Genomic DNA, 20,625 nt, shown 5'->3' on the forward strand with positions numbered 1-20,625 from the left:
TTGAGTGGATTCCAGTTCGTAGCAAGCCTCCAAGACAGAGCTGCCCGTAGAGGTTCGAAGCTGTAAATCATATGGAAGCAGACTGCTACCCTTTTATCCTGCACAGCAACAGCTAAGAATGAATCTCTGACCTCCCCATTAGCAAATGACTGCTTATAGGGTCTCTATGCTGTAAATTGTTACAGGACCAAATGGTTTCAACTTTCTCCTATGGAGCAGCTTTGGAGGTTGTATTTTTGTTACTTGAGGTCTTTAGTAATAAGTATTAAAAAACAAAAAAGAACAAAAAACCCTCACTGCCACTGAGACAATTCTGACTCATAGGGTTTATGCTTAGTGCTGTTAACCACAAGGTCAGTGGTTCAAAAGTGCCAGTTGCTCTTTAGGAGAAAGGCTGTCTACTTCCATAAACAGTTAGAGTCTGGGAAGCCCACAGGGGCAATTTCACTTTGTCCGACAGGGTCACCATGGACAAATAAGTATGGGGACATAAAATGAGCTCTAGCTACTCTATGTAGAGCAGTGCTTCTCAACCTTCCTACAGCCATGACCCTTTCTTACAGGATGCAGTGACACCCCCCAACCATAGAATTATTTTTGTTGCTACTTCATAATTGTAATTTTGGTAAGGTTATGAACCTGGTGCCCCAGTGAAAGGGTCATTCAACCCACAAAGGGATCAGGACCCCCAGGGTGAGAACGGCTGATCTAGAGAAATTTAGGTTATCATTAACCCAACAATGTATTTAATATAGTAAAATACAGGTGTACTTTTTACATTAAAGTTATTCTGTCCATTACACAATAGATACCATTTAGACATAACTTAAAATGTCTCAATCTTTTCAATTCCAGTGATGCTACAGGGTAAGCATTGGACTGCTAACTACAAGGTCAGTAGTTCAAACCCACCAGTTGTTCCATGAGAGAAAGTTGAAGCTATTTGGTCCTGGAAAGATGTGCAGCCTCAGGAACCCTACACAGGGGTGCTGTGAGTTGGAATCAGCTTGATGGGAAGTTTTATGATTAAAGTCTAAGTTTATGTTACACTAAAATGCCACGTGTCTTTTATCCTGCATATTCCAAAGGCGAAACTAATGCACTGCATTTTGGAGAGGTCCACTTGATGAGCTTATTACATATCTTCTACTAAATCCTAAAAAGGAATTAGATATGTGATTTACTACTTGAGGATAAAAATGGTGTTCATCTAAATTTTTAAAATAACATGACACATATTTTAGATGCCCGCTGCTCATATAGAAACAAATACAACATGATTCCTAGATGAAATATTACATGTCTAAACCCAAAACGCACTCACTCACTGGCAATCCAAGACTGTAACTGTTTACAGGAGCAGAAAGGCCAGCCTCTCTCCAGCAGAGCTGCTGCGGGTTTTGAACTGCCAGTCATGTGGATTGCAGCCCAGTGCTAATATAAGAAACATCAAAACACAGACAGCATCACACATATCAAAATAGAAATATCTATTAAGATGTAGGGATGAGAAGTAAATACATTTCATCTTTTAATTAAATATACTAAAAGTCCCCAGGAATCTCATCCCTGGTTCAACCCTATCAACCACTGAGGGAGCATGATGAGGCTATCTGCCCTGTAAAGATTACACTCTCAGAAACTGGAAGGAGTTGTTCTGCTCCAGCCTACTGTCAAAAGGAGCCAGGATCAGCAGGAAGGCAGTGGGGTTGGTGTATGGTCTTGGGAAGGTGCTAGATCCCCAGCGGGTGCAAGTGGTGAACGTGCTTGGCTACTCACTGACAAGCTGGAGGCTGAGTCCAAAAGGCACCTCATGAAAGGAAGCCAGTGACTACAAGCCTGGTGGGCACATGCATCCTCTCTGATACACATGCAGTTCTCATGACTGAGAACTGACTCCATTACAATCGTCTTTTCCTTTGTTATTGTTGTGGGTTACATCGGAGTTTGCATTTTCTAAAAGGTATGGATTAGAACATCTAAGATGAGTATTAGTTAATGTAAATAAATTACACAGAAAAATAAATATGGAACTCTGGTGAATAAGACTAATGCTGAACTTTTAGGTGTGTAATAAGTGTATATCAAAAAGGTAACATCAAATGCTTTAAAATGCCGATAGATTGATTAATGAATAGATGAACAGATATGTGATAAAGCAAATATAGCAAAACGTCATTCATTACTGAGTGTACGTTAGGAGCACATGGACCCTAATCTAGCATTCTTTTAGGCTTGCTGTGTGTTTCCAGCCTTTCCCGATAGGATGTTAGAGGAAGAAACAAAATTCAAACCTGCAACCTGTTCCATGAAACTTCCAGCTCTGTTCTACTTGTACTTTTTTCCCCTCTAGTATAACAATTCCTAAAAAATATCATTACTTATTTGTTATGTTTATGTTTATTGTCGACTTTCCCTGCTACAGCATAAATTCACAAAGGCATACATTTTTGTCCGTTTTGTTCACTAACAAATTCTCCACACCAATAACATAAAAGGCACTCAACAAATATTTATTGAGTAAATGACTATTGGCCAGATTTATAAATCAAGAAAATGACGCATCAGTACACACCTGAGTGTACATACTGGGGGAAATGACATGAGACTGCCAATTAAAGACGATGTATGGCCCTTCGATGTACTTTGGCTTCCCTCATTTAAAAACATAAAAATCAAAGGTAACAGTCATTAAAATCCATTTTTGTGTATGTTTTTATATTTAGATTATGGAACATCTGGCACCTCTTCCATTATAACTTTAAAGTAAAAGATTCAAGTTTGCTTTTCATTTTTTCTTCCTTTCAGACTTGAAAACTTTTAGACTTCATACCAGAAATCATAGATTTCTGGCAAAGCGTTATCCTAAATGGTTAAAGCTTACTCCAGGAGGATGCATATAAGGCCCTTGATATTTCACTAATATTTTTGCTAAACAGATATTTACTATTTATCTTGTACTTCATACTGGTGTAAGGGTTTAAGAAAAAACAGAGAGGAAATGTGGGAATTGGTTTGCCAGGTAGAAGCACAGGAAGATCTCCTCAACAACTCTAGGAGAGGTTGCATTAGGAGTGGTAGCCTTTACTTCCTGGCAGCGAGAAAATAAACTTACAAGCTAAGTAGAACCAATGTCTTAGAGTGGGAGAACAGTAATGCCTACTGACAGACGCCCCCTTTAACACTGACCCTCAGCATGAGCCGAAGTACTGGAACACAGAAAGAAATCAGGAGACTACAACCGGGCAAAGAAGTGCAACTGGCAGTATTTGAAGATGAAATTATTACATATTGAGAGAACCCCAAAGACTCCACACAAAGATTGTTGGCAACAATTGAGAGATTTGTGGAAGTAGCAGTGGACAAGATTAACAAGGAGAAACCCATCAGCTTCCTATATGCTAAGGAAGAAAGCTCTGAAAAGACATCAAGCAACCAATGCAGCTACCAAACTCTATAGCTATATGAAAGATGAAATACTTAGGAATAAACTAACCACAAAATTAAAATACCTGTCCAAAGAAAACTACAAAATATTACTTTAAGAGAGCACTCCAAACAGAATACTATCCAGTGTTCAAAGATAAGAGGATCTAATATTGTAAAAATGTCAATGTTACTTAAGCAGTCTATAAATACAAGGCAATTCTCATGCGAAGCCCGTCATTCTTTAAAGAAATGGAAAAACTAATTACCAACTCCGTATGCAGAAGGAATAAGCAAAGAATTCTCAAGAAGAAGAACAAAGTAGGAGACTTTGCACTACCTGACCTCAAAACCTATTACACACTACATTAGTCAAAACAGTCTGGTTCCGATATAACGAGAGATGCATGGACCAATGAAACAGGATAGAAAACCCAGAAATAGAAGCATTCACCTAAAGGCAGCTTATTTTAAAAAAACATTAAATGGGAAAAGGATACCCTCTTTATCAAATGATGTTGGAAAAATTGGATTTCCATCTGCAGAAGAACGAAACATGACTCATACCACGCCCATTTTCTGAGCCTATACTCCCTAAGACGTAAGATACAGAACAGGAACAGATATGTGTTCTTCCATGTTCATTGCAAGGCAGGTCATAATATCAAAAAGCTGGAAACAGCCCAAATGCTCATCAGTAGAAAAATAGGTTAAGAAACTATGGTACATACACACAGTGGAGTACTATGCAGCCCTGAAAAAAACAGCAAAGAAACACTTCATGACATGGATGGTCCTGGAAACCATAATGGTGTTAGTCAATCAAAAAGAGATTCTTATTGTATGAGTCCACTACTATAAGGACAAAACCAAGATGAAGGAAAGATTCTGCTCTCAGGCCATGTAATCTACTCTAGTCTCCCAAGCAATGAGGAAGAGAGCTGCCTAGTGCCCCTGGACCACATACCACCCTTTTATTGTTGTTGTTAGCTGCCATCAAGTAGACTGACCCCTTTTATGCATACATCTTAAAAGCCACTTCAATGGAGGAGACTTCATCTGGGGTCAGTTCCTCAAGATGTGAGGAGAGGGAGAAGACCATTCTGTTGCTACCATATAATGTAATGTAAGATCACACCAAATCAACAGAAACTCTCACAAGAGTGATTCCTGGGCATTCGAGTCAAGATGGGGGGAGGGGTGCATATATGTCTCAGAGAAGGCAATTATATCTGTTGGTGTATAAACCAGATGGAATAACTTCCCACTGGGGAACAAAAATGCTTAACAATATTTATATAGAACCCAAAGAGAGAATACTCCCAGTATTATGTGTCTGATTTAGATATTTTCGACCCACTTTCTATTCAACCATTGGGGACCCAGGCTGTGTGCTACTGGTACTTTAGACTCTGTCCTTTTGAGGTACACAACGTCTTTCATAAGCCACACCAAAGGGATTCAGTGTGGAAACCCTGCCAAATGAGCTGGGCTTTTCCTAAAACTCACATGGAACGGGCGTACTCTCTTGGATTTACAGCAGAAAGGCCCTGGTATGAGAAGCAGACGACTGCTGTCTCAAGGTTATGGAACTAGTGGTAGTGGGACTTTGGTGCAGATCTCTTACTTTGGGGATGGCACAATGAATGGTGGACTGGAACTACCATATATTTACTGTTTTAATGCTCTCCTTGCTTTCTTATGACATTATTCCTGTAGGCATGACTCTGCCTTTGTGAATGAGTGTTATTGAAAGTTTTACCCTATCATCGTGACCATTTTTTGTGCCCAATTATTTAAGAGTTTACTCTATACAAGTCAATAATTCATGTATTCAGTCTGAAAAGCTACCCTATATTTCTATAATTTCCTTTCCTCAACGGTACTTTAAATTCTATCCTATTGACTAAATTAATGAGACTACCAAAAGAATTACCATATGCCCCAGGGGACGAGTTATGATGTTCTCTGTCATAAAATGACGATGTCTCTAAAGTGAGCCAGGGACAAAGAGAAACCCTAGATTTCGAATGGATTTGGGGCTTACACTTAATTCTTTCCCCAATCTAAGAACTAGTTCTTATGAAATGGCCGCACTTGATACTCACCATTATGGAGGGATAACTGACAACATGAATGCTATAGCAAAGCCTACATACAATGCCTGGATCAGAGAAAACAGCACCTGGAGTCTAAAAGGCTTGCCTTCAAACAAGCAGCCATCTAAATGAAGTGTCAACTAATTCCACGTGAAGAACACACCAGCATGTGTGGTCCCAGGACTGTAAATTATAAAATGTGAAACACCAGAAACACTCTCATCCCAGTCTTCACCCTTCTGGTCCTCATGCTGGGAAGTTGATCCTTAAATAGTTTGTTTTTCTACCTGCTTCCAACCTTTGCTCAAAGATCACCTTCATGATGTCCTAGCATGGGTAGATCACTTCTCTGCCTACGCCGACCGCATTCTAGAACATAATGTCCAAATTCCTGAGTATTGTAAATAAGACCATTTATAACCTAATCATTACTTAATTTGCCTCTTGTCATTTGCCAATAAATCTTCAACTTTCCTGAAGTTTTCTTCTTTTGTGAGTTAATTCTGCCTTCTCACTACAAAACTTTCCATATGATGCTTCCTCTGAGAGAAAACTCCATGTGTCCCTTAAATCTATTTCACTAAAACTGAGCGCTCAACACAGATGTTACCTTCTTGGTGAAGGAGAATCCCTGGAATCTCCCATTTTAGGATTCCTATCTGCCTGTCTGCTTCTTCAGTTTGAAAATTGAACATGAATATCATTAACTGTAGTTCAATATTTATGACTTTATGTAAAATTATATGCATTGAAATATATATGTCCCAAGTGTTCTAGTGCATAAAAATCTCCCACAGCACTTTTATTACTTTGTGGCACCTATTACTTATATATACTATAATTTTTAAGGCTTGTATTTCCCCCATAGCCAAAATGAACCCACTCAGTAAAGGTCAGATCTTAGTCATCTCTGAAAACTCTAAGACCTGTAGTGTCTGGCTCAGAGAAAAGGTTCATTAAACACACACTGAATCAAGGTGTGAAGAGGCTGTACAATGCAGAGGCCGGTGGGAAATTGAATAGGGAGAGGACAGCACGGAAGGAAAGCACTAGGTATGTGTTTATGTGCATGTTTGTTGTGGAGATACCATAGTAGTTTCAAGAGTGCATGTTCCAACAAGGATTAAAATGGAAATTAAAAAACAGTTTGTTAAAATTGCCTAAAACTGTGTTTCTACTGGTTGATTTTACTATGGGGTGCCAGTGTGCTCCCTCTTGCTATTAAAACTTCCTAAGGTTAGACACAAGATTCCCCGGTGGCATAGTGTGTTACAAGTTGTACTGCTAACCCCCAAGGTCAGCAGGTTTTGGTATTTGATAAATGTAGACGCTATCTCTTCCAAGATTTTTAAATCCCTTTCTGGTAAATTCTTTGTTACCTTTTCAGGTAGGATCCCCTCAATAATAGATAATGACATCATGAAGAAGAATAAAAGCAAGCAGAAAAATAAACAAATCCCCTTGTTCTAAATTTCCAAATTTGAATAGATAATGAGAAGCAAGTCATCATTTTTAGACTTTGTAACCTATAGCGACAGAAGCTAATCAAGTAGGTGTGGTTCTACAGATTCAGGTGGCTAAAAGTCTCTGGGCATGGTCTTCCTCTGGGTGTGAGTGGACAGAATCACAAATGGTTACAGGGACCAATCAGTCACACATCACATAAACCCTATAAAAACCAAGTCCACTGCCAAGTGTTTCCAAATCAAAGAACCCCTACATAGGATCTGCTGTAAATCTCGGCAGGAAGAGATAGCTTCATCTTTCTATCCTGAGTGGCTGGTGGGTTTGAGCCACAGCATTTGTGATTGGCGGTCCAACACTTCCGCCACAACCAACTTTAAAAAACACACAAGCCCTAGTTTGTTCAATACTGCCATCCTGTGGCTGACCTCCACATGCCTCCGAGTTGTCTTCCATTGTCTTCCTTGCTCAAAGTTCTTTGATAAAATGTTATCGAGGTGAATTTTTTAAAAACAAAGATACATAAATGAGATTGTGCAGATGGTTTTGTTTCCATGTGAGCACTGAATTATACCAAAAAAAAAGATCTGAAAAAATATTTTGTTCAAAATCTACAGGAAAGTTTTTTTCTTTGAATTGACCCCGAATACATAAATTAGATGAATCATAATTCACTGCTTATAACAATCTCAATAGTCGGTCAAAAACAACCAATTTAAACCAATTTATTAGTTATTTTTAACAATATACCGAGCATATGCAAATCCATCGCCCAAACCAAAAGTAACAGCCTTGACAATGATTCTACGTTTGACTAAATTGTCCTTTCTCTTTTCCTGCCCCTGGGAACTTCATCTGGAATCCTGTCCTTATAATTCTGTTGACTTCCTGTTTGTAGTTTATTGCACTTATTTATATTCCTAGAAGATGTGAGGTTTTTACAATACTTCTATTGTATAATATTTGCAGTGTACAATTTGCGGTTTGTCATAGGAAAGCATCACAATCAAGATAATAATCATAACATCCTTCACCCTGAAAAAGTTTCTCATGCCCCTTGCCAATCCTTTCTTGTCCTCCTTTCCAGCCTTCCCCCACCGCCGCCCCTGGCCTCCAACCACCTATAACCTCCATCGTCATCACAATACATCAGTTTGCATTTCTTAACATTTTATATTTATGCACTAGTGGAGTTCTTCTCTTATTTGGACCCCTCTGCTCAGCAGAGTTATTTTGAGATTCCTCTTTTCTGTAAGTGTACAAACGGTTCATTCCTGTTCATTACTCAGTAGTATTCCCTTGCATGCATGCACCACTGTGTTTGTATCCATCCGCCTATTGACAGATCCTTGGGTTTCCCATTTGGGGCTCTTATTAATAGAGCTCCTATGATCATACAAGTCTTTGTATGTAAATAAAAAGTTCTTGGGTGGTGCGAAGGCATTTTGCTAGAGAATCTAAAGACTGGCCATTCAAACCTCAGCGCCGCCACAGGTTCAGATCTGGCGCCATGCTTCCACTAATCTTCGAGCCAAGAAGACGCTAGAGCAGCTGTTCTCCACAACGGATCGGGTCACCACGACCTGTGAGTCCCTGGATAGCAACGTGTTTGATGTAGGGATTTTTGGGGGGCGGGGGGGGGTTGACAAATTCTAGCCAAGAAAACCCTACAGAGCAATTGTACTCCGTAACACATCGGGTCACCATGAGTTGATTCACTTGATAGCAACGTGTTTGATTTAGGGGTTTGTTTGGGGGGTTTTTTTTTAGGGGGGGGGCTTAGTAGTTGATAAATTTCAGAGGATAGAACAGATCTATTGGGGTTAGGAGCCACTTCCGTCTCCAGATGAAGCTCCAGTATGGTCCTGATACATGTAAAGACCCCAAGGCTGAGGGTGTGCTACAGAGTCTTCAGTACACATTTAATTGATGTCTCTTTTAGAAAATGTTTTGAAATTGAGGGTAGCAGCAATTGTATAATTATGCTTGATATAATTATGGATTCTTATAATAACTGTAAGAGCTCCCAATAAAATGATTACCTATATACTCAAATAAGCTGACACAATATCAGCCGAGGCACCTAATTTTACCACAAAAACTGCATTAAAATGCGCTGGAAAACTCAGCTTAGATACGAGTATATATAGGGAGAAAATAGCCTGTTTCTTTCAAAATCATCTGCTTTAAAAATGATTTCCATTGCGTTATTTTCCATTTTTTTATATAGATGGCTGTTCATAAACAGGTGAGGTTCATCAGAAAGGAGAGAATCTGATTCAGGCCAGGATAGAGGTGTTATGCCCCAAGTCCTTAGAAGACATGCTTTTCTTTTGGATCATTCGTATATCCTCACAGTCTATGAAAAGCCACAGATACTTCAAGGAATTTGGGTCCCATAATACAACAAAAATTGATAGCAAACTCCCAGTGAGCTCCAAGATTGTACCAAGATTATAACAAACTTTTCATTCCTTTCGTTGGCACGGAGGTTGTGGCAGTGTGATTCTGATTCTTAGTGGCTCGGGAGGACAGGGTGGAGATGTTCCATGGAGTTTCCTCAGCTATCATCTTCTTTAGGGGAGAGGGGCACCGGTGGTTCAGTAGGCATAATGTTCGGCTGCTAACCGAAAGGTCAGTGGTTCAAACCTACCAGCTGCTTCAAAGAAGAAAGATGTGCAGCCGGCTTCTCGTAGAATGTAAAGCTTTGGAACATTACTGCTCTGTCCTTCAAATCAAGTATGAGTGGGAATCAGCTTGGCAGCGATGATTTGGGTTTTCAATCTCTGTGGGAGCAGAAGGCCAGACCCTTTCTCCTATGGAACCCATCCTTACAGTGGGCAGTCCAGCACTCAGTTTCTGTGCCTCCAGGGCTCCAGAGGCCATCACTGTGAGGACGGCACAGGACCATAGGGTGGCTAGGAGTCGGCGTCAGCATGGAGGTGCCCGGCAGAGACAACCACACAAGTCAGAATGGACCTGATGGCAATGGGCTAAGGAGACCACAAACGGGAGTCAAGAATCAATGTGATGTATTGCACTGTACAAATCTCATTTAAATTGTTACAGGCCAACACATATCTTTGATGACCCTCCCAAACTCAATGAGTCACTAGGACTCGCAACAGTGGCCACAATGGCTTTATCTGCTGGTGATGTAACCAACAAATTTATGTCTCAAATCAGTTGGATAAAACGTGTATTTTCAACCACCCTTTTTACAATGAGGACTATTACATTCATCAAAGTTACTAAGTAACAGTCAGTAAATAGTAAATCTAGACCATAAACCCAAGCCATGGACATCTGGCACTCAATGTCACGGTCCTTTCTGACTCCCAGTGTCTGTATTGGACAGAGTAGAAATTCCCTATGTGTTTGGGGACAGAAAGCCTTTCTTTGTCCCGCACCTTATGGGTTAGAGACCAACATACACCTCCTAGGCCACCAAGGCTCTTGACCATGTATAAGTTATGACATTTCTGATTGCTTCATATGGATGCAGAAGCTGCACAATTAATAAGAAAGACTGAAGATGAAAAGATAGGTTTGAATTATGGTCTTGGCAGAGAATGTAGAATACACCACAGATTCAAGAAAAGCAAACACATCTGCCTTGGAAGAAGTGCAGTCAGCACGCTCCTATAAAGCATGGATGGAGAGATTTTGTACCACATACACTGGACATATTACCATGCGGGATCATTCCCTGGAGAAGGATCATGTGCTTCATAAAGCAGGCAGTCAGTGAAAAAGAGGAAGAAAGACCCTCAGTGAGATGCACTGGTTCAAAGGCTGGAACAGTGAGTTCAAACACACATACTGGCATGAAGACGATGCACGATTGGCAGCATTTTGATCAGCTACACATAAGGTCACTAGGATGCAGAAGAGCAACCACAACAACACACGCAATCTTATAACACAATACAGGTAAATGAAAGGCTTTATCTTACACGACAGGTAATGTAACCAAAACATGTATATCTCAAAGCAGTTGGATACAAGGTGCATTATCAACTATCTTTTTACATTGAGGACTATCATTCATCACATTAACAATAAATAGTAAATTTTGACTATAAACTCAAGCCATGTATAATTCACCTCTAAATGGCATCTTCTGCTATAAATAAAACCCAACATACAATGTAAAACATAAAGTAGGCTCCTCAGGAGGCATAGGATAGCTAATCTCTGTCTTTACCTCACCTCAGCTAAGGCTATGAACAGGCTCTGGAGCTCCAACTTCTTCTAAAACATCCGGTGTTGCTGTGAGTCAGAATAAACTCAACAGAAACTGATTTTTGGCTCTTTAATTTCATTGCCATAATTGTCATTGGTCTTGGGTTTTTTTCCCTTGTTGTTGTTTTGTCTTTGTATTGGATGCTTTTCTGTATAGGAAACCCAGGATAGCTAAACCGATAGACACAGTACCTGGGTTAATCATTACCTATGAGTGTGGCAGAGAGGCTGGGGGCAAATGAGGAGCCAACAACAATGAGCATGAGAGAGAAGAAAAGGTTCTAAAATTGAGTATGGTCATTATTTCATAACTCTTCTCAATATAAAGGAACTATTGAATAGTTGGACACATGAATTATAGGCCAATAAACCTATTTTTAAATATGTAAAGTATCCGACACATAATACATGTTTAATGTAATAAATGTTAGTCAGTAATATTTGATATATTATTGAATTTTCAAGTAGTAGGCAATTGAACTTTCTCAAAGCTTTAAAATCAACCTGCTCCGCAGTAGAGTGAGAAGGCTACAAATGCACAGCCTCAGAAATCCTATTGCATGTATCTCAAGCAGATTCATTCAATGGCAGTGGCTAGTACATATGGATCACCAGTGCCATCTAGTGGCAAACTGCTACTAAATGCACCAAATGAGGAATGTCCTTGTGATGGGAGCCATGGCATAGTTTTCCTTGAGACCCTGCAGGCCAGTGGTTCTCAACCTTCCTCATGCCGCAACACTTTCATACAGTTCCTCATGTTGTGGTGCTCCCCCCAACCACGCAATTATTTTTGTTGCTGCTTCATAACTGTAAGTTTGCTACTGTTATGAATCGGGTGACCTGTGAAAGGGTAGTTTGACCCCCAAAGGGGTTGCGACCCACAGGTTGAGAACCGCTGCTATAGACAGTAAAACTGCCCTATGGGGTTTCTAGTTGTAATCTTTAACGGAACTCATTTCCTTGTCTTTTCTTCTGTGGACCCACTATATGGATTTGACCTGTCGCCCTTTCAGTTAGCAACCAACCATACTTCTCAAGTATCCCATAAATCCAAAAACCTACCCCTTTAAGTTGATGCCAACTCAGAATGGCCCTATCTGTCTGTTTGCCAAAATGACAGGGCCAGGCAGCCTCACCGATCTGCCGTGGAATGACTGATTAGCAGGCCGATGTCTAACCCAGAGTGTCATTGGGTTTATGTTGCCCATACAGGGGTAAATCTTCTAAAACAGACATTTTAAAAAGGCATGCTAAATATAGTAAAACGATTTTGAAATGTGTGACATGCTTCATACAGACCTTTCAGTGCAGTAGAAATGAAAGCGGAAGAACTTTGAAAAAAAAAACTTTGAAGAGAAGAAAAGCCTTGTTCTTAGTGAGCCAAAGACTAGGTTCACATACACTGTAAAATATTTTGAAAGACAGAATGCTGTGTGGAGCCATTCCGGACATGAGGGAAGCATTACAGAAAAAGGATGAAATGATAGACGAAATAAAGGACATGCGCCAAAGGGAAATACAGGCGATAAGGAGCGAGATAACAAAAGCTAACAGCACACTCACAGACTTCACCCAGAGAATGGAGGAGGCAGAGAACCGCACCAGTGACCTAGAGAATTCGCAAGCAGAAATTAATAAACGTGAGGAAAAGTCTAACAGAGAAGCTGAAGAAAACCCCAGAGCTATGTCTGACGCTATGAGAAGGAACAACATCAGAATTATTGGCTTGCTGGAGGAATGCACATCAAGGAAACAAATATCCAAAATAGTGATGGAATTTTTGGAGGAAAACTTCCTTAACTTAATGAATGAAAACCAGGCAACTATCCAAGAGGCCGAAAGAATGCCAGATAGATTGAATTCCAAGAAAGGTCTCCAAGAAATATAGTTGTTAAACTATCCAACTATGAGAAAAAGGAGAAAATAATGAGAGCAGTTAGGGAAAAATGGGAACCCACATATGAACACAAGCAGATAAGAATATGCTCAGACCTATCAGCAAACACTATGAAGAAGAGGAGACAGCGGAGCAGCATATTCCAAAAACTGCAGGAAAATAATGCAAACCCAAGAATATTCTATCCAGCCAAATTATTTATCAAAATTGATGGAGAAGTGAGAGTGTTCCTGGACAAGGAAAGCCTCAAAGAATATGCTAAAAGGAACCCATCACTACAAAAGATCCTCACTGACCCTGTGTGGGCAGAACAACTCTCACCAAGCACGTGCAAGAGACCACCACACAGAAGAACTCCACCCAGAGACCATCAAAGGGAAAACAGACCCCAAGATAGAACTGGCTCATGGGTTGGTAGGCTCAATATTGTAAAGATGTCAATTCTACCCAAGGCACTATATATAAGTTCAATGCTATCCCGATCCAAATTCCAGCATCTTTCTTCAAAGAGCTGGAAAAACAGATTACCAACTTCATATGGAGAAGGAAGAAACCAAGAATTAGCAGAGAACTCCTCAAGAAGAAGGACAAAGTGAGAGGGCTTGATTTACCCGACTTTAGCACCTACTACACAGCCACAGTGGTCGAAATAGCGTGGTACTGGTATAACGATAGATATTCAGACCAATGGAAAAGGATTGAAAACCCAGAAATAAAATCATCTGCATACAGACAATTGATCTTTGATAAGGGGCTCAAAAATATCAAATGGGAAACAGATGCCATCTTCAATTTGTGGAGCTGGAGAAAAATGGATATGTAGCTGCAGAAAAATGAAGCAAGATCCTTACCTCATTCCATGCACAAAAATAAACTCAAGGTGGATCACAGACCTTGAGGTAAAACCCCAAACTATTAGGGCCATCAATGAGGGAATTGGAACAAACCTGAGAACCTTGGCACAGGGATTACATAGGCTATCGGAAATTAGGAAGGACACCAACACAGAGGAGGCACAAATTGACTAGTAGGATATACTACAGATAAAACATTTATGTACATCGAAAGAAATAGCCAAGAGCATTAATAAGAAAACAGATGTACAGTGGGCCCCTGCTCAAGTACTCCCTCAACACAAGAACACTTTGTTCTAACAATCTGGCAGTCTGCGATACTCACCTTCCTGGCAGGATTGCTGAAGACAATGGGTGCACAAGCAAATGTGGTGAAGAAAGCTGATGGTGCCCAGCTACCAAAAAATATAGCTTCTGAAGTCTTAAAGACCTGAAGATAAACAAGCAGTCATCTAGCTGAGAAACAAGAAAACCCACATGGAAGAAGCACACCAGCCTGTCCCGACTCTATCACTGAGGACAAAGTGGGTGCATAAGCAAAAGTAGTGAAAAAAGCTGATGGTGCCCGGCTATCAAATGATCTAGCATATGGGGTCTTAAAGGCTTGAAGATAAACAGGCAGCCATCTGGCTAAGAAACAACAAAGCCCACATAGAAGGAGCACACCAGCCTACCCTGACACGAATGCTGACGGCAAAGTGGGTGCATAAGAAAAGGTGGTGAAGAAAGCTGACGGTGCCTGGCTGTCAAAAGATATAGAATCTGGGGTCCTGTAAGCTGGAAGATAAACAAGGAGCCATCTAACTGAGAAACAACAAAGCACACATGGAAGAAGAACACCAGTCTGTATGATCAGGAGGCATCGAAGGGATCAGGTATCAGGCATCAAAGACCGAAAAAAAAAAATCATAGCATTGTGAATGAGGGAGAGTGTGGAGTGAGGACCCAGGGCCCATCTGTGGGAAATTGGACATCCCTTGCAGAAGGGCTGTGGGAAGAAGACGAGCCAGTCAGGGCAGTGTAGCAATTATGACATATACAATTTTCCTCTAGTTCTTGAATGCCTCCTCCCCTCAACTATCATGATCCCAATTCTATCTTACATATCTGGCTAGACCAGAGGATGTACACTGACACAGATTGGAACTGGAAATACAAGGAATACAGGACAGATGAACCCCTCAGGACCAGTGGTGAGAGTGGTGATATCAGGAGGGTGAAGGGAAAGTGAGGGAGAAAGGGGAACAGATTACAAGGTCTACATATAACCTCCTCCCTGGGGGACGGACAAAGGAGAAGTGAGTGAGGAGAGACATTGCATGGTGTGTAACATATGACAAAATAATAATAATTTATAAATTATCAAGGAGGAAGGGGAGAGCGGGGGGAGGGGAAAAATGAGGAGCTGATACCAAGGGCTCAAGTAGAAAGCAGGTGTTTTGAGAATGATGAGGGCAATATATGTAAAAATGTGCTCGACACAATTGATGTATGTATGGATTGTGATCAGAGCTGTATGAACCCCTAATAAAATGATATACAAATATTTTGAAAGATTACCTCAATTTCCTATTGTTTAAAAATGTCTGTGCTGGATTTCATTCCTGGCTCTGAGTCCAGCCAGTGTGCAGTACGTTAAGCACGATGGAGCTCTCAGTGGACTTATCTATCAGAAGCATTTCTCTCAGCAGAAAATCTTGACAATGTCTAAGGTATTTTCAGCTTTGTGACCTGGGGCACTATGCAGCTATATCAAAGACAAAGAGTTCGAAATGTGTGGTCTCGGTGTAGTTAAGCAGCACAAGAACCCTAGCAGAATATGAAGTTACATTATCAGATAAAATGTGGAATACTGAAGAAAGGTCCCCAGAAGTAACACCAACAGCTCTACTCTCTGGTCTAAGGTTACCCAGAGTCTCCTTGCCATGGGTTCGATTCTGACTCACAGCAACTCTTCCTGGGACTCCCAAAGCTGTATGCCATTGTGGGAGCAGACAGCTCATCTTTCGCCCAAAGAGCTTGTGGTGGCTTTGAGCTGCCAACCTTGGGGTGAGTGGTTCAAAGCTTACTTGACAGCACCACCAGGGCTCTTTCAGAGCTTCACAGGACTAAAAATTGTATCAACCCACAGTAATCTATGTAGGGAAAGTTCACTTTGCACAGTCCTCTGATTGGCAAAATCTCAGTTATTCTGGCTTAGTTAAATCGCACCAGTCTTTCAGCAGCACAGCGCAAGTGGCTGCTACTGTGGTATATTAACTCTAACCATCTAAGTTGCAATCTTCATGGCTGAGTCATTACTCCACAAATCCCTACAAAAGTAACACACTACCCCTCATAATCAGTGATCAATCTTGACATTCTTTCAAAATCTGTCGGTAATTGGCCACTGGACGTGTTATTCAATTCATACAGATAAAAAACCCTATAATATTAAAAATCAAAGCTTCAAATAATGGTCCATAATGGCAAATAGTCAGTACTTGGCTACATGTATCAAACAATATTATTATTATTATTATTATTATTATTATGTTAAAGATATTTTCGTGTATCTGGTAGTGTTTCTTTATTATTTTTATGCATGGAAAGTTACATAATATGCAAATAAAAAGACAAGCATTTGACTAACTGATGTTAGCCATCAACCACACACATCTGACTTAAAGACGGTCAGGAATGGAATGCAAGGGGAACCCGGGGGGTGTATGTAAATGTTATAGGAGAAACAGCTGGAACTGTGAACAATTTGGCCATCGATAAGCTCTAATAATATAACAAGAAAAAGTCAACTTACCAGTATAAATGAGAGTTGTTGGGACGAAAATGTCTCAGAGGAAGTGATGGGCGCAACTAGACTACATATTAAAGGGACTCTCAGGGATAGTTCACAACTTTGAAAGTGCAAACAACAACGTGCGGGCATCAGATTCACACGCAGAAAGGCACAGAAAGGGTGCTTGCTCTCTGCCTCCTTAAGTTGTGATCACAGGGCAAGGACTGTTCTGACGATTCGGGCTTAGCTTTTACGAGGAAATAAAGCATTCTCGTTCTCAAGTTCTATAATGTTTTAAATTACAGTGTGTGGGGTAAATGTCAGCTTTTCATTGCTTTGCATTGTCCTATACACGTACGTCTAATAATGACAGGCTTTCATGCTTGGGGAAATTGTTTTATAGGTCATGTTTTCTGAAGTCATTTCCCATGGTGTTTCCTATGGCCCCGCACTGCTATGAAAGTGACGGCTGCCTGTATTACTGATGCCTACATTCTTCTTGCAAATTTTCAGTCACTGTGAGCTTATGTCGTTTCAGAAACCGACAATTACTACATGTTAATATTGTAGTCAGTCACCTTCTAAAGATATCTCATAAATTACTTTCAGTATCTGCAAATATTGTCTTAAAAGATGTCGCTTCTCCAAGCCAAACCCACACATATCATAAAGCAGCCTTACGTACCTGGCAGTGGTAACTGAACCAATATACCACTAACTCTTGGGTCCACATTCAACTGATCCACGATATCCAACAGTTCTTCCTGAGAAACAGTCTGAGGTTTTAGAATGATCTCACTGCAGATACCTGGAAGAAAATAAGAGAAGGTAATTTTATTAGCAAAGACCCATTACTTGCATTGTTGTTTGTGTTGAAGATGGTGCTCAAATCACCATCAGGAGTGGTGGTGGTGGTTGCTGCTGTTGTTAGGTGCCACCACGTTGGTTCCGACTCATAGTGACCATGTGCACAACAGAGGAAAACCCTGGCCACTCCTGAACCATGTTCACATGCGCTCCTATGCCTGAGCCCATTGTTTCAGCCACTGTGTCAATTCATCTCATGGGAGGGCGGGGGGGTCTTCCGCTTCTTTGGGCCCCTTTACTATATCAAGCATGATGTCCTTCTCCAGCGACTGCTCCCCTGACAAACATGTCTAAAGTATGTAAGATAATGCCTTTCCATCCTTCCTCTAAGGAGCACTCTGCCTGTACTTCTTCCCTTACTGATTTGTTTATCCTATTAACAGTCCCCTAGTTTCCGTAGTCTTCCCCAGCACCATAATTCAAATGCATCAATTCTTCTTTGGGTTTCCTTATTCAATGTTCACATCCCTAGGAGATGACTGAAAACATCATAGCTTTGGTCAGGTGCATTTTAATGCGCGCATAACTTCCTTGTTGTCATTACTCTGAAGAGTCTGTGCAGCAGATTTACTTAATGCAATGCCTCTCTTGATCTTGATCTCTCTATGACAGCTTCCGCCAGCAATGACGAGGGATCCCAGCAAGAGGAAATCATTTTCTTCATTCATCATGATATTACCTGTAGGTCCGGGTGTGAGGCTTTTGGTCTTCTTTACATTGAGTCCAAATCCATACTAAATGCCGCAACCCTTGATCTTCATCTGCAAGACCCTCATGTCCTCCTCACTCTCAGCAAGCAAAGATGTGTCACCTGCATACCTCAGGTTGTTACTAAGCCATCCTCCAATCCTGATGTCACATTCCTCTTCGTATCACCCAGCTTCTCTAATTATTTGCTCAGCATACAGGTTGAATCAACATGGTGAGAGAATACAACTCTGATGCACACCTGTGCTGGTTTTAAACCATGCAGTATTCCCTTGTTCTGTTTCCACAGCTGCCTGTTGATCCATGTACAAGTTCCAAATGAGCACAATGGAGTCTTCTGGAATTCCCATTCTTCTTAAGGTTATTGATAGTTTATCATGGTCAACACAGTTGAATGCCTTTGCATAGTCAATGAAACACAAGTAACTATCTTTCTAGTATTCTCTGCTTTGAGCCAAGATCCATCTGACATCAGCAATGATATTCCTTATCCTCCGTCCTCCTTTGAATCTGGCCTGAACTTCTGAGCGCTGCCTGTCAATGTACTGCTGCAACCATCAGGAAATATTTTACAAATACTAGAGATGTTTTCTCATGATTCATATGACAAATTAGACTTTTCTTGGTGATATGTACTCTTTCACATGCGGTTGCTGAGTTGAAATTGATTTGACAACTGCTACCAGACAGGGACCTTGATGATTCATGGTAGAATTCTCACCTTCCATGTGGGAGAGGAGGGTTCTAGTTCTGGCAAATGAGCCTCAGGCATGGCCAGTACCCATCAGTCAGTGGTGGCCTGAGCAACCAGCATCACTGTGATGCTGAGTGGGTCCATTGGAGCTTCCAGACTAAGAAGGACCAGGAAGAAAGATGGTGTACTGCTGACAAATAAACCAGTGGGATCTTATTCTCACAAATAAACCCATTGGGTAATGGATCACAATGGAACTATGTCCAATGTTCAGTTCATACCCAAACATGGAGGTGGAATTGACTTGGCAGTTCTGTGTTCCATTGTGTATCAGGTCACTGTGATTTGACAGCTGACTCACAGACAGGCAACAACAATTTTTATTAGATTTCAAAACTTCGATAAAAATAATCACCACTTAAAGGCCAAGTTCTATTGAACCAACTAGACCACATTTATTGTTCGATGAAAATAAATATAATAAAGACCAAAAAAACTAAACATACTGCCAGCAAGACGATTCTGGCTCAGCGAAGCCCTATAGGACAAGAAAGAACTGCCTTGTGAGTTTCCAAGGCCGTCACTTCTACAGGAGAAGAAAGCTCCGTCTTTCTTCTGCAAAATGGCTGCTGGTCTTGCAATGCTGACCCTGCAGCCAGCAGTCCAACGTGTAAGCACTGTGCCCCAGGGCTCCATGAACAGAGGCCAAACGCGCTGCCATCGAGTCAATGCTGACTCTGAGCTACCCCCAGGGAACTCCCGAGACTGGGACTGTTTATACGAGTAGAACGTTTGGTCTTTCTCCCTCAGAGCTGCTGCTGGTTTTAAACCCCAGCGTGAGGATTAGGGCCCCAGCGTCACCACTGCACCACCGGGGGTCCCTTTAGATGATGTCCTGTGCTAGGCTCTGAGGTCACATTTGATATTTTCTGTAAGAAACTCTAAAACAGTAAGACATAAACATAAACTTTGGCAATAATCTTTTATGAAGATGATAACATCTGTTATTTGGATGTCACTTATTTGACAGTTAGCCAAAGAAATTATCCTACCGTAAACACAGAAAACACACTTGGGAAAAGTGAATTAAGTCGCATACCCACCCACATTGGAGGCAGCCCTTATCTTATTCCTGACGTAGGTGTGGCTTGCTGGGTTGTCTCCCACTAGCACGATACTGAGGTGAGGCCTTCTGTTCCCAAGGGAAATCCATGAGTCCACACCTTGCTGTATTTCTTTCTGGATTTGTTTGGCCATTTCAGTGCCTGAGATCACAATGGCTTCACGTCTATGGGAAACAAAAGAATACAGGGCTGCTAAAGAGACACTAAGGCCTATTCAACTGCACATGTTTAAGGTACAAGAGTGAGCAAAGCTCTGTCTTGTTTTTGTCCATGTTATTATTTACGCAGGTCAATCTACAGAAGATAGGCTGGATGAATAATCTGGAGGAGAAAACAATGGGACCAACAGTTCTGGCAGGACATGGGAGAGGGGGAGGTGGGGGAAAGGAAGTAGTGTTAACAAACCCAGGGACAAGAGAACAAGGGATCCAAATTGGTGGTGAGGATGGTGTAGGAGGACTGGTAGGG

At 41.0% G+C, this 20,625-nt stretch overlaps 1 protein-coding gene across 1 annotated transcript in view; it reads right to left on the reverse strand.

Moving 5' to 3' along the window:
- The window catches only part of MTHFD2L (methylenetetrahydrofolate dehydrogenase (NADP+ dependent) 2 like), a 145,433-nt gene extending 125,112 nt beyond the window's left edge, over window positions 1–20,321 (reverse strand). The window contains exons 1-2 of the mRNA XM_075544206.1: window positions 20,137–20,321; window positions 17,450–17,572 (exon numbers count right to left, since the gene is read on the reverse strand). Coding sequence (XP_075400321.1) covers window positions 17,450–17,572; window positions 20,137–20,290 — 277 coding nt within the window. The 5' untranslated portion in view covers window positions 20,291–20,321. The remainder of the gene's footprint in view (window positions 1–17,449; window positions 17,573–20,136) is intronic.
- Between the last annotated feature and the right edge of the window lie 304 nt (window positions 20,322–20,625).

This window comes from Tenrec ecaudatus, chromosome 3 (genome assembly GCF_050624435.1).
Source record: "Tenrec ecaudatus isolate mTenEca1 chromosome 3, mTenEca1.hap1, whole genome shotgun sequence".
In the NCBI taxonomy this organism is placed as follows: Eukaryota; Metazoa; Chordata; class Mammalia; order Afrosoricida; family Tenrecidae; genus Tenrec; species Tenrec ecaudatus.